At 43.1% G+C, this 13,045-nt stretch overlaps 1 protein-coding gene across 4 annotated transcripts in view; it reads left to right on the plus strand.

Moving 5' to 3' along the window:
• Positions 1-13,045, plus strand: part of pcsk5b (proprotein convertase subtilisin/kexin type 5b) — a 503,063-nt gene that overhangs the window by 169,027 nt on the left and 320,991 nt on the right. For all 4 annotated transcript variants that reach the window (XM_068029979.1, XM_068029980.1, XM_068029981.1 and 1 more), the window contains exon 8: positions 5,432-5,644. In XM_068029979.1, coding sequence (XP_067886080.1) covers positions 5,432-5,644 — 213 coding nt within the window. The remainder of the gene's footprint in view (positions 1-5,431; positions 5,645-13,045) is intronic.

A 13,045-nucleotide genomic window follows, 5' to 3' on the forward strand; every position in this document is an offset into this window, starting at 1 on the left:
TGCCCTCCAGCAGCCTCCTCCATCCCCCTCAGCTGATGAATCAGTACTCCTCCAAGTTGAACACCACTTGGAGGAAGCACTGAGGGTGGCAAGGGTGCAGAATGTACTCTAGTTGGGAGACTTCAGTGTCTATAACCAAGAGTGGTTCGGTAGCACCTCTATTGACCCAGCTGGCCGAGTCCTAAAGGACATAGCTGCTAGATTGGGTCTGCAGCAGGTGGTGAGGGAAAAACATACTTGACCTCGTCCCGAACATTGAGGATGCCCTCCATCGTGTTGTGTGGCACTACCACCGTGCTAAATGGGATAGACTTCGAACAGATCTAGCAATGCAAAACTGGGCATCTATGAGGCACTGCGGGTCATCAGCAGCAGCAGAATTGTACTGGAGCGCAATCTGTAACCTCATGTCCAGCATATCCCTCACTCTACCATTACCATCAAGCTGGGGGATCAACCCTGGTTCAATGTGGAGTGTAGGAGGGCATGCCAGGAGCAGGACCAGGCATACTTCAAAATGAGAGGACAACCAGGTGAAGCTACAACCCAGGACTACTTGTGTGCAAAACAGCGTAAGCAGCATGTGATAGACAGAGCTAAGCAATCCCACAATCAACAGATCAGATCTAAGCTCTGCAGTCCTGCCTCATCCAGCCGTGAATGGTGGTGGACAATTAACTAACAGGAGGAGGAGGCTCCACAAATATCCCCATTCTCAATGATGGGGGAGCCCAGCATATCAGTGCAAAAGATAAGGCTGAAGCATTTGCAACAATCTTCAGCTAGAAGTACCCAGTTGATCATCCATTTTGGCCTCTTTCTGAAGTCCCCAGCATCACAGATGCCAGTCTTCGCCAATTCAATTCACTCCATGTGATATCAAGAAAAGACTGAAGGCACTGGATGCTGCAAAGGCTATGGGCCCTGACAACATTCCGGCAGTAATAGCAATAATACTGAAGACCTGTGCTCTAGAACTTGCTGAGCTGTTTCAGTACAACTACAACACTGGCATCTACCTGGCAATGTGAAAAATTGCCCAGGTATGTCCTGTACACAAAAAGCAGGACAAATCCAACCCGGCCAATTACGCCCCATCAGTCTACTCTGGATCATTAGTAAAAGTGATGAAAGGTGTCATGACAGTGCTATCAAGTGGCACTTGCTTAGCAATAACCTGCTCAGTGATGCTCAGTTTGGGTTCTGTCAGTGCCACTCAGCTCCAGACCTCATTACAGCCTAGGTTCAAACATGGACAAAAGAGCTGAACTCGAGGTGAGAGTGACTGCCCTTGACATCAAGGCAGCATTTGATCAAGGAGCCCTAGCAAATTTCGAGTCAGTGGGTATCATGGGGAAAACTTGGAAAGCTAGTTGGAGTCATACCTAGCGCAAAGGAAGATGGTTGTGGTTGTTGGAGGTCAATCATCTGAGCTCTAGGATATCACTGTAGGAGCTCATCAGGGTAGTGTCCTAGGCCCAACCATCTTCAGCTGCTTCATCACTGACTTTCTTTCAATCATAAGGTCAGAATTGGGGATGTTTGCTGATGATTACACAATGTTCAGCACCATTCACAATTCCTTGGATACTGAAGCAGTCCCTGTAGAAATGCAGCAAGACCTGGACAATATCCAGGCTTGGGTTGATGTGTGGCACAACTGTTACTTGTTACATAAGTGCCAGGCAATTGCCATCTCCAACAAGAGAGAATCTAACCATCTCTCTTTGACATTCAATGGCATTACAATCGCTGAATCCCCCACTATCGTCATCCTGGGGGTTACCATCGACCAGAAACTGAACTGGAGTAGCCATATAAATGCCGTGGCTACAAGAGCAGGTCAGAGGCTAGGAGTCCTGCGGCGAGTAACTCATCTCCTGACTCCCCAAATCCTGTCCACCATCTACAAGGCACATGTCAGGAGTGCGATGGAACACACGCCACTTGCCTGGATGGGTGTAGCTCCAACAAGACTCCAGAAGCTCGAAACCATCGAGGACAAAGCAGTCCACTTGATTGGCACCCCATCCACAAACATTAACTCAGTCAACCACCGACGCACAGTGGCAGCATTGTGTACCATCTACAAGATGCACTGCAGCAACGTACCAAGGCTCCTTAGACAGCATCTTCCAAACCTGCGACCTCTACCACCTAGAGAGACAAGGGCGGCAGATGCATGGGAACACCACCACCTGCAAGTTCCCCTCCAAGCCCCACACCATCCTGACTTGGAAGTATATCGCAGTTCCTTCACTGTTGCTTGGTCAAAATCCTGGAAGTCCCTTCCTAACAGCATTGTGGGTATCCCTACCCTACATTGACTTCAGCAGTTCAAGAAGGCATCTCACCACCACCTTCTCAAGGGCAATTATGGATGGGCAATAAATGCTGGCCTGGCCAGCGATTCCTACATCCCCATAAAAGGAATAAAAAAAATAATATTTTAATGTAAAAAGCATTGATGTAAGGAACATATATTTTTATAACACTGCAAGCATTTTAAACTCGAGGAAAATGCAAAACTAACTTATGGTACAGCAGTAAAAAGTACACTTTTAAACATTTTCAATAGTTAAAACATTTAGGAAACCCCAAACAACTCATCAGGATTGACCCAGTCTTAACTGGAATATTAGGTCACTTTTCGATAATGACAAGCTTGTAAAAGTGAAATCTTGTTACCTAAGGCTCGTTTAGAAGCAGAGGGCTTTGGTGTACTTGCAAAATGAGTCAAGCACTAGCTTGTACCCATGAATTTCTAAACTAGGTTCTCTGTCACTGGCAAGGTTATTTTACTACTTTGGCAAGATTCACTTCCCATTCGGAAGAAAATGGAAAGATGCGATCCACCTTCTCTATTTCCATACATGGCTTTAATTGCGCTCACTTTGCAATGACAATTTCAACGACCAGTTGCAAGAAAGGCACTATTTAAAGGTTCAGGAGCTTAGCAAAAACTTGCCGAGGCTGAAGGGTTGGGAAAATGAAAAATGCATGTGAGCAGACTGTAAATACACTGATTCCATTGATGCCAGAGTGATGATAAAAGAGCTTTTGAAATGTAAAGAGGAAGTAATCAGCCCAGCTTGCACCTCCACCACTACCCACACCCCTTCCCCATATACCGATTGGGGCAGATGAGATGATCTGTAATTTCATCCAGGAATAATGCAGGTATTTTTCTGACCCGGTGCAATTTGAGGTTGAAAAAAATGAATATTTGGCAATTCTGAAGGAGAGATGTATGGTTAACGGTTCTCATCATGACCAATTTACAGTCCTTAAACTGTGGTAAGTTTAAAACATGCTGATATTTTTCAATAAACTAACATGTTTTTTTTTAAAAAAGGTATTGCAGAGATTTGTAAGTCATCACTGGAAGGAAGCTGATCTTGATATTGTTACCTGTTTCACAAGATACGAAATAGCTTGCGCCCATGTTAACTGAGTCGTTACCAGTGCAATAATTTATTTGTTGTTAAATAGGTTTGTATATTTTTGGTGTCAGCATTCTGTTATTTCTATTCTTTGCAGTGCTGGGGAGTAGAAATATTTCATGTGACACTGGTTATGCATGTTAGGCATGGTGGCCGATGCAGAGATAAGCTGGAAGGAATGTATGCAATAAATTGGCATGACAGGGCTTGTCACTGTGCCTGCTCTGCTGAAGGTATAGATCGCTATTTTGTTGCAAGCTTTGCTGACGCACGAGTTTGGGTGCTTTCTAGGATGACAGCTGGCAGTGCCAGGATAAAGTAAAGCTTTTCAACAGTGTGACAGGCGTAAACACTTTGCTGTCAGAAATAATAAGATAGATGAGAATATTTGCACTCCTCTGGCATCATCAAGTCACTGTACCTTAAATTAGAGAAAGTAACTCGACCACCTACTGCACTGTGTCATTTCCATTAGCCACAGTTCATTCCAAGCAATTCCATTGCCAAATAGGGCAGCTTCAGCATCATTGGATTATGTATTTTTGACCAACGGCCAAACCTCATTTTTTTTTTTTTTGCCTATAACCTCCAAAAATTATTTGCTATGGGAATGGTGGTAGAGAAAATGACTTCAAGGAATGGGAAAATTCTGCCAAGCTGCATCTACAATGTATTCATTCAGGAAGTCTAGTCTACATCCATCTATCTGTCTGTGTGTATATTTATCTATTGTGTCTGCCAATAAATTTTATACTTGTGGCATTGATTTTTTTAAATGAATGTTTAGAAATGATTCACAGTTGTAGGGATTTTTAAAAAAAATCAATCCTTACTACGGTGAGTCATTTATAAACATTCCAAATATCTATCTGAGCAGTAGCAACAATTCAAATCTGCCTTCTGACCAAAAACTACCTCCCCTTCAGATGTTGTGTCCTGATTGATCTGCTGTGGATTAGGCAGTAAAAAACAAGAACATTTAAATGGGTATCATTCATATTTTGTTTTTATAGATTTCTATCTTCTATTGTTTATGTGCCTTACAAATAGAATACGGTATCTGTTCTAGATACCAATACATGTGTCTCCCTTCCTAACTTAGAATATCCACTTTTCTCTTCGTGTGTGGAGTGTTGTACTTTAAAAAAAAAAAGTACATGTAATTTATATCCATTTTGGGAAATGTTCATACATACTGCTTCTAGTAGTTCTTTTGTAATGTTTTCTTGTTTGTATTAATTAGTTATAGCCTTTGATGAGCTTATCTTGAAACTTAAGATTTAATTGTCACAGATTCACGTTTTTCCTTACCAATACAATGTATCCTCTTCAGTAGCATTAGTTATTGGAGTTAAGTGTTGGAATGTCACTGACTATGTGTTACTCATTGTTTGATATTGTACAATGAAATCTATACAATACAGAACTGCTGTTGATCTTTAACAAAACTGAAAAAGGTGGAAACACTCAGATTAAGCAGCATTTTATGGAGAGAACAGAGGGGTTGATGTTTTGGGTGCAGACCCTTCCTCAAAACAAACATTTAAAGAAAGGTTCTGCACCTGATGCATGAATTCACCTGTTCTCTCCACAGATGCTGCCTGATTGGAATAGTTCTAGCACTTTTTCCAGCATTGCAATTTTTTTTGCTATTGATTTTAGCTCCATTATTTTAAATAGGGAAAATGACAAGGTATTTGTGATGAAGGTAGTTTTTTTGTAAAGATGATACTTGATATAGTTGTAGAAGTGCTGTCATAAGAAAAGCTCTAGTTCTCTTTGTTCCGTCATTATATGAAGGACTGGTGATCTTGACACAGTAAAGCCTGAAATCTTAAACCTGTTGGCATGATAGTTTGACCATTTATTTCTCTCCTGTCAAGTTAGCATGTTTCTGAATAGGCAAAGCATTTTTCTCTTCTGAACTGAACAACTCTAAAGACAACTGCTTGAAAATGTAATTTGCGGCAATATTTTTATCTTAACAGGGCCGTGAAGGTTTGGGATCCATCTATGTGTGGGCATCTGGTAATGGTGGTCGTAGCCGAGATCACTGTTCCTGTGATGGTTATACCAACAGCATCTACACAATCTCCATCAGTAGTACAGCTGAGAGTGGAAAGAAGCCCTGGTACTTGGAAGAATGCTCGTCAACCCTTGCTACTACCTATAGCAGTGGAGAATCTTACGACAGAAAAATAGTAAGCTTCCTTTCCTTTCCTCCCTCCTGCTCACCCCATCCCTATTTACATTTCCCCAAACTGTACTCATTCAAAATTGTTGATACAGAATTGAAGATGCCTGTCTTCAACCATAACAACTTGTCATAAATAGTCTTGTGGAAGTTGTAATTCGTTCAGAATAGGATGGACTCAATATGGAGACCAGCAAAATGTGGTGGCTGACTGCCTGGTATTTCCTGAGGGAGATATAGTCCATTTTGAGAGCTGGGCTTCATTACCAAGCTGACAACAAACTACAGGCATTAAGCATGTTCCCCCAGTCCAGCTCAGTATAGACTCCAGAACAGCACAACATCCAGCAGATCAGAGGCCAATCGAGCCAGCAGTGAGGTGGACCCTGGAGTGGGGATATGGTGGGATGATCGCAGAAGGCGGGAGCCCTGGGGTAGCAGCAGCCCACATTATTCTTGTAGACCCCGGGGAAGCGCTGCTCCGCCAGATCCCACAAATCCATTCTTAAAATTGGCATTTCTGATCCATTTTGACTGTACCACCTAATTTTTTTTTCCACAAATGGTAATTAGGGTTCTCTGAATGTCATAGGGCCATAATTTGCATATTAAAAGGGTCCAGAATCTGCCAGACATCTGGCTACCTGTTGGAGGCCCCTTTTGGGATGGCATTAGCTAGATAGGGTGTGGGAATGGGGTGTGGCATTTTCCTCTGTAGTGTTGGGGTGCTACCACCCAGTGGAGCTGGTGAAAATCTATGCTCTGCCCCCAACTTTGTCCTGCGATACCACGGAGAGTTGTCTATTTTTCTCTCCTGTTACTTTCTCATACCAAATTTGTACTACAGTGATGCTGGTGGAGCACCCCCTTACACTATAAGTCAAGCAGCACCCGCACCTCAGGCAGCTTGAAAACTCACTTCATTAGGTGGCTCCTCTATTGGAGGAAAAGTAGTGCTATCAGCAAGTGGATCTGCCCATGACACTGGATGCTGTGAGCCAACACCTTATAATGGCTACAGGCAGGCTATGTACTGAAACAACCCAAAAAGGCCAAGTATGCATTCTTGGTGGCTATCAGGGAAGGGCTTCAGCTAGAAATGCCATCATAAGCACAACTTGGAACTCTGTGAGGGATTGCGCACATGTGTGGTTGCTGCATTCCTGCTGCAGTGACTTTGGTCTGAATTGCTCCCTGTAATGTTAATGAAGTATTCTTGGAACACTCAGCTTGAAGACCCTGGAGAACTGAGTACAGCAGAAGAGGTTCCACCATTTAAATAACTATTAGTTGCGATCTCAAAAGGAGAAAGTACGAGTAACTGAGACAAGTGAGTTTAAGTAGCAAACAAGCCAGAAGTGCATAGACCTGCAGAATTCTACAGCAGAGAGGGGATATTCAGCTCATTAAGCCTCTGCTGGCTTTTAAACAGTTGCCCAATTTGTCCCATTCTTCTACCCATTCTGGATACACTTTTAAATTTTCATTTTCAAATAGTTATCCACTTTACTTTTAAAAGCTAATTATACATTCTGATTCCTGCAATGTTTCTAATAGGTCATTTCATATTTTAACTGTCCTGTATGTATTTCTCCTGACCCTCTGAGGTATCTGTGCTCATCTAATTCTGGCTTCTTGAACATCCTAGATTTTAATTGCTCCAACATTGGTGGCCATATCTTCAGCTGCCTTCAGGCCCAAGCTCTGGAATTCCCTCCCCAAAACTTCTCTCCCTCTTTCCTCCTTTAAGACACTCCTTAAAACTCCTTGTTTGATCAAGCATTTGGTCACCTGCCCTAACATCATATGTGGTGGAGTATCAAATTTTGCTTTCTAATGCTCCTGTGAAGCACCTTGGGGCATTTTATTATGTTAAAGGCGGTATATAAATACAAGCTATTGTTGACCTCTTCCTCTTTTCCTTATGTCATAGTCATAGACTTTATGCTTTTTAGTTATCAACTCATCAATTGGTTTTGAACATCTCAGACTCATTCATGATTTACTCGAAAACTTTAAATCATGTAAAAAAAATTTCTTTAAATATAAATGATACTACATCTGTTTCGTACTTTATCATCTCATCAGTGTCTCAAAAGTGCTTTGCACAATGAATTACTTTGGGAGTATAATGATGTCGGTAACCTGTTATACAATGTACAGCAGCACAATAAAGGGAAAAATATGTTGAGTCATAGAATCATATAATGGTCACAGCACAGAAGGAGGCCATTTGGCCTGTTGTGACGGTGCTGGCTCTCTGCAAGAGAAACTCAGCTGGTCCCAGTCCCCCACACTGATAAGTGGCAAGTAACATTCATGCCTGGCAAGTGCCAGGCAATGGCCATCTACAACAAGAGAGAATCTAACCATATTCCTTTGACATTCAATGGCATTACGATAATCCCACACTATCGAGGGCCGAAGGGCCTGTACTGCGCTGTAATGTTCTAATTCTAATACTATCAACATCCTGGGGCTACCATTGACCAGAAACTGAACTGGAGTTACCATATAAATACTGTGGCTACAAGAGCAGGTCAGAGGCTAGGAATCCTGACTCCCCAAAGTCTGTCCACTATCTACAAGACACGAGTCAGGAGTGTGATGGAATACACTTGCCTGGATGGGTGTAGTTCCAACAACACTCAAGAAGCTCGAAACCATCGAGGACAAAGCAACCCACTTGATTAGCTCCCCATTCACAAACATTCACTCCCTCCACCACCGACGCACAGTGGCAGCAGTGTATACCATCTACAAGATGCACTGCAGCAACACACCAAGGTTCCTTAGACAGCCCCTTCCAAACCCACGATCTCTACCACCTAGAAGAACAAGGGCAGCAAATGCGTGGGAACACCACCACCTGCAAGTTCCCGTCCAAGTCACACACCATCCTGACTTGGAACTATATCACCGTTCCTTCACTGTCGCTGGATCCAAATCCTGGAATTCCCTTTCAAACTGTGGGTGTACGTACACCACATGGACTGCAGCAGTTCAAGAAGGCATCTCACCACCACCTTCTCAAGGGCAATTATGGATGGGTAATAAATGCTGGCATAGCCAGCAACGCCCACATCCCATAAAGGAATAATTAAAAAAATACCCTTTCCCCAGAGCCCTGCAAATTTTAACTCTTCAGGTGCTTATCAAATTCCCTTTTGAAAGTAACAATTTCCAAGCAGTGATGCAGTAACAAAATATTGGCAGTAGCAATGGGAGTTATGCAATTTGACTTTTAGAAAGGTTCAAACTCCTTGCAAAATGAACATGATTTATAGAAAAGCAAAATATTGCGGATGCTGGAAATCTGAAACAAAAACAGAAAATGCTGGAAATACTCAACAGGTCAGGCAGCATCTGTAGGGCGAGAAATCGAGTTGACGTTTCAGGTAACCTTTCATCAGAACTCTAGATCCTTCTGCAAAAGAATATATGAAAAGAGTACCTAACAAAGCTGGGCTGGATCAAAATTCATCTTGTGTAGGGATGAGAATACACAGTTTATTTAATAGCTGGGGCCAGAACTTTCCTCAGTTGTCATTGCTGAGTTGTTGTGAACAGTTTCTATGGAAGGATGTTTTTTCTTTTCCCTTTGCCAATTTTCTTCCACATTCTCATGACAGCAATAGCTTCTTGCTCGGGTACAGGTCTGCTGACCCTTGTCCTCCAGTGTCAAGTGGCCAAAGTATGAGGCTTGGATAGAGAGCAAAGGGTTACCAACAGTCTAGGGTTGCCCTGAAGTCTCCAGGACTTAAAGATTAATCTCATAGAACATAGAACATTACAGCGCAGTACAGGCCCTTCAGCCCTCGATGTTGCGCCGACATGTGAAACCATCTGACCTACACTATTCCATTTTCATCCATATGTCTATCCAATGACCACTTAAATGCCCTTAAAGTTGGCGAGTCTACTACTGTTGCAGGCAGGGCGTTCCACGCCCCTACTACTCTCTGAGTAGTACCTCTAACATCTGTCCTATATCTATCACCCCTCAACTTAAAGCTATGTCCCCTCGTGTTTGCCATCACCATCCGAGGAAAAAGCCTCTCACTATCCACCCTGTCCAACCCTCTGATTATCTTATATGTCTCTATTAAGTCACCTCTCCTCCTCCTTCTCTCTAACGAAAACTACCTCAAGTCCCTCAGCCTTTCCTCGTAAGACCTTCCCTCCATACCAGGCAACATCCTAGTAAATCTCCTCTGCACCTTTTCCAAAGCTTCCACATCCTTCCTATAATGCGGTGACCAGAACTGCACGCAATACTCCAGGTGCGGCCGCATCAGAGTTCTGTACAGCTGCAGCATGACCTCGTGGCTCCGAAACTCGATCCCCCTACTAATAAAAGCTAACGCACCATATGCCTTCTTAACAGCTCTATTAACCTGGGTGGCAACTTTCAGGGATTTATGTACCTGGACACCAAGATCTCTCTGCTCATCTACACTACCAAGAATCTTCCCATTAGCCCAGTATTCTGCAATCCTGTTACTCCTTCCGAAGTGAATCACCTCACACTTTTCCGCATTAAACTCCATTTGCCATCTCTCAGCCCAGCTCTGCAGCCTATCTATGTCCCTCTGTACCCTACAACATCCTTCGGCACTATTCACAACTCCACCGACCTTCGTGTCATCCGCAAATTTACTAACCCACCCTTCTACACCCTCATCCAGGTCATTTATAAAAATGACGAACAGCAGTGGCCCCAAAACAGATCCTTGCGGTACACCACTAGAAACTATACTCCAGGATGAACATTTACCATCAACCACCACCCTCTGTCTTCTTTCAGTTAGCCAATTTCTGATGCAAAGCACTAATTCACCTTCAATCCCATACTTCTGTATTTTCTGCAATAGCCTGCCGTGGGGAACCTTATCAAACGCCTTACTGAAATCCATATAGACCACATCCACGGCTTTACCCTCATCCACCTGTTTGGTCACCTTCTCGAAAAACTCAATAAGGTTTGTGAGGCACGACCTACCCTTCACAAAACCGTGCTGACTATCTCGAATGAACTTATTCTTTTCAAGATGATTATAAATCCTATCTCTTACAACCGAAGTAAGGCTCACAGGTCTATAATTACCAGGGCTGTCTCTACTCCCCTTCTTGAACAAGGGGACAACATTTGCTATCCTCCAGTCTTCCGGCACTATTCCTGTCGACAATGACGACATAAAGATCAAGGACAAAGGCTCTGCAATCTCCTCCCTAGCTTCCCAGAGAATCCTAGGATAAATCCCATCTGGCCCAGGGGACTTATCTATTTTCACACTTTCCAAAATTGCTAACACCTCCTCCTTGTGAACCTCAATCCCATCTAGCCTAGTAGTCTGTATCTCAGTATTCTCCTCGACAACATTTTCTTTATCCACTGTAAATACTGACGAAAAATATTCATTTAACACTTCCCCTATCTCCTCCGATTCCACACACAACTTCCCACTACTATCCTTGATTGGCCCTAACCTATCTCTAGTCATTCTTTTATTCCTGATATACCTATAGAAAGCCTTAGGGTTTTCCTTGATCCTATCCGCCAATGACTTCTCGTGTCCTCTCCTCGCTCTTCTTATCTTTCCCTTTAGATCCTTCCTGGCTAGCTTGTAACACTCAAGCGCCCTAACTGAGCCTTCACGTCTCATCCTAACATAAGCCTTCTTCTTCCTCTTGACAAGCTCTTCAACTTCTTTAGTAAACCACTGCTCCCTCGCTCGGCAACTTCCTCCCTGCCTGACAGGTACATACTTATCAAGGACACGCAGTAGCTGCTCCTTGAATAAGCTCCACATTTCGATTGTGCCCATCCCCTGCAGTTTCCTACCCCATCCTACGCATCCTAAATCTTGCCTAATCGCATCATAATTTCCTTTCCCCCAGCTATAATTCTTGCCCTGCTGTATATGCCTGTCCCTGCCCATCGCTAAGGTAAACCTAACCGAATTGTGATCACTATCACCAAAGTGCTCACCAACTTCTAAATCTAACACCTGGCCGGGTTCATTACCCAGTACCAAATCCAATGTGGCATCGCCCCTGGTTGGCCTGTCTACATACTGTGTCAGAAAACCCTCCTGCACACACTGGACAAAAACAGACCCATCTAAAGTACTCGAACTATAGTATTTCCAGTCAATATTTGGAAAGTTAAAGTCCCCCATAACCACTACCCTGTTACTCTCGCTACTGTCGAGAATCATCTTTGCTATCCTTTCCTCTACATCTCTGGAACTATTTGGAGGTCTATAGAAAACTCCCAACAGGGTGACCTCTCCTGTTTCTAACCTCGGCCCAGACTACCTCAGTAGACGAGTCCTCAAACGTCCTTTCTGCCGCCGTAATACTCTCTTTGATTAACAATGCCACACCCCCCCCCCCCCCCCCCCCCCTCTTTTACCATCTCCTGCTGGCTACCTGGGAGAAAAATCATAGGGGCATAAAAATTCTTTTAAGTTTATTTGAACACTCGTGTGCATTAATTATAAAAATAATGGGGAGCGGGAAGAAAAGGCCGTTTGACGGGGCAAAGTTCAAGATCAGGTTGCCTGGCTGACGTCTGCTCCCTGGCCCAGGAGTGGTGACACTAACCAAAGAAACTTTAATGCTACCTCGGCATGAATAAACTAACCCATCATAGCCTGGAAAATCGAAGCTATAACCTTCCTCTAGGGCTTGGCTGTTTAATGCCTTTACCAGCTGAGCCACTAGGCAGCCCTCAATGAGGACAGTTTTAAAGTTGCTATAACTACTGTATGTGTTTATTTTAATAACGTTTTCCCAAAACACTTAATTGTTTTAGACTCTACTACACTAGCAGATTTCTTGGCAGGTCTGAATGAGAACTTTTTTTAAAAATCATCCCAGCAGGTTATTACTAATGAACTTGGTCCATATATGCTCGCTGTACTGGCACATTTCTTATGTGGTTATTAGAACACATCTCAGTCGGAACCAGGCTCAGTCTTGGAGATGGTAATTTAGTAAAGTTCACTTGGAACGTCATCCTTGCTTAGCACAATGTGAAGCCCCACAGCATGCACTTGTTGAGAGATTGTCCTTTGTCCTTTGTGAAATCTAGTCTGTAACGTATGTACAGTTAGTTTCTTCATATCCGATGGATTTACTAAGAGCTGTACAAACAGAAGTGTCCTGAGTCTGCCTTATTTGAATAATTCCAATTCAAATGTTTGTGCTGTTTGAAGTATTTTGTGAGGGCTTTGTTATATAATTCCAAGTCTTTATAATTGACCTATCATACAACTTATATCCTTTTATAATACTTGCGTTCTGCAAGTCTTGACTTTGCAAAGATACAGAACTGCTACTATCCCTTTATTTTCCTGCCCCTCAACTTTCTTCCTATACTGTCTCTCCTAAAGGTATTAAT

Source organism: Heterodontus francisci, chromosome 4, assembly GCF_036365525.1.
Source record: "Heterodontus francisci isolate sHetFra1 chromosome 4, sHetFra1.hap1, whole genome shotgun sequence".
NCBI lineage: Eukaryota > Metazoa > Chordata > Chondrichthyes > Heterodontiformes > Heterodontidae > Heterodontus > Heterodontus francisci.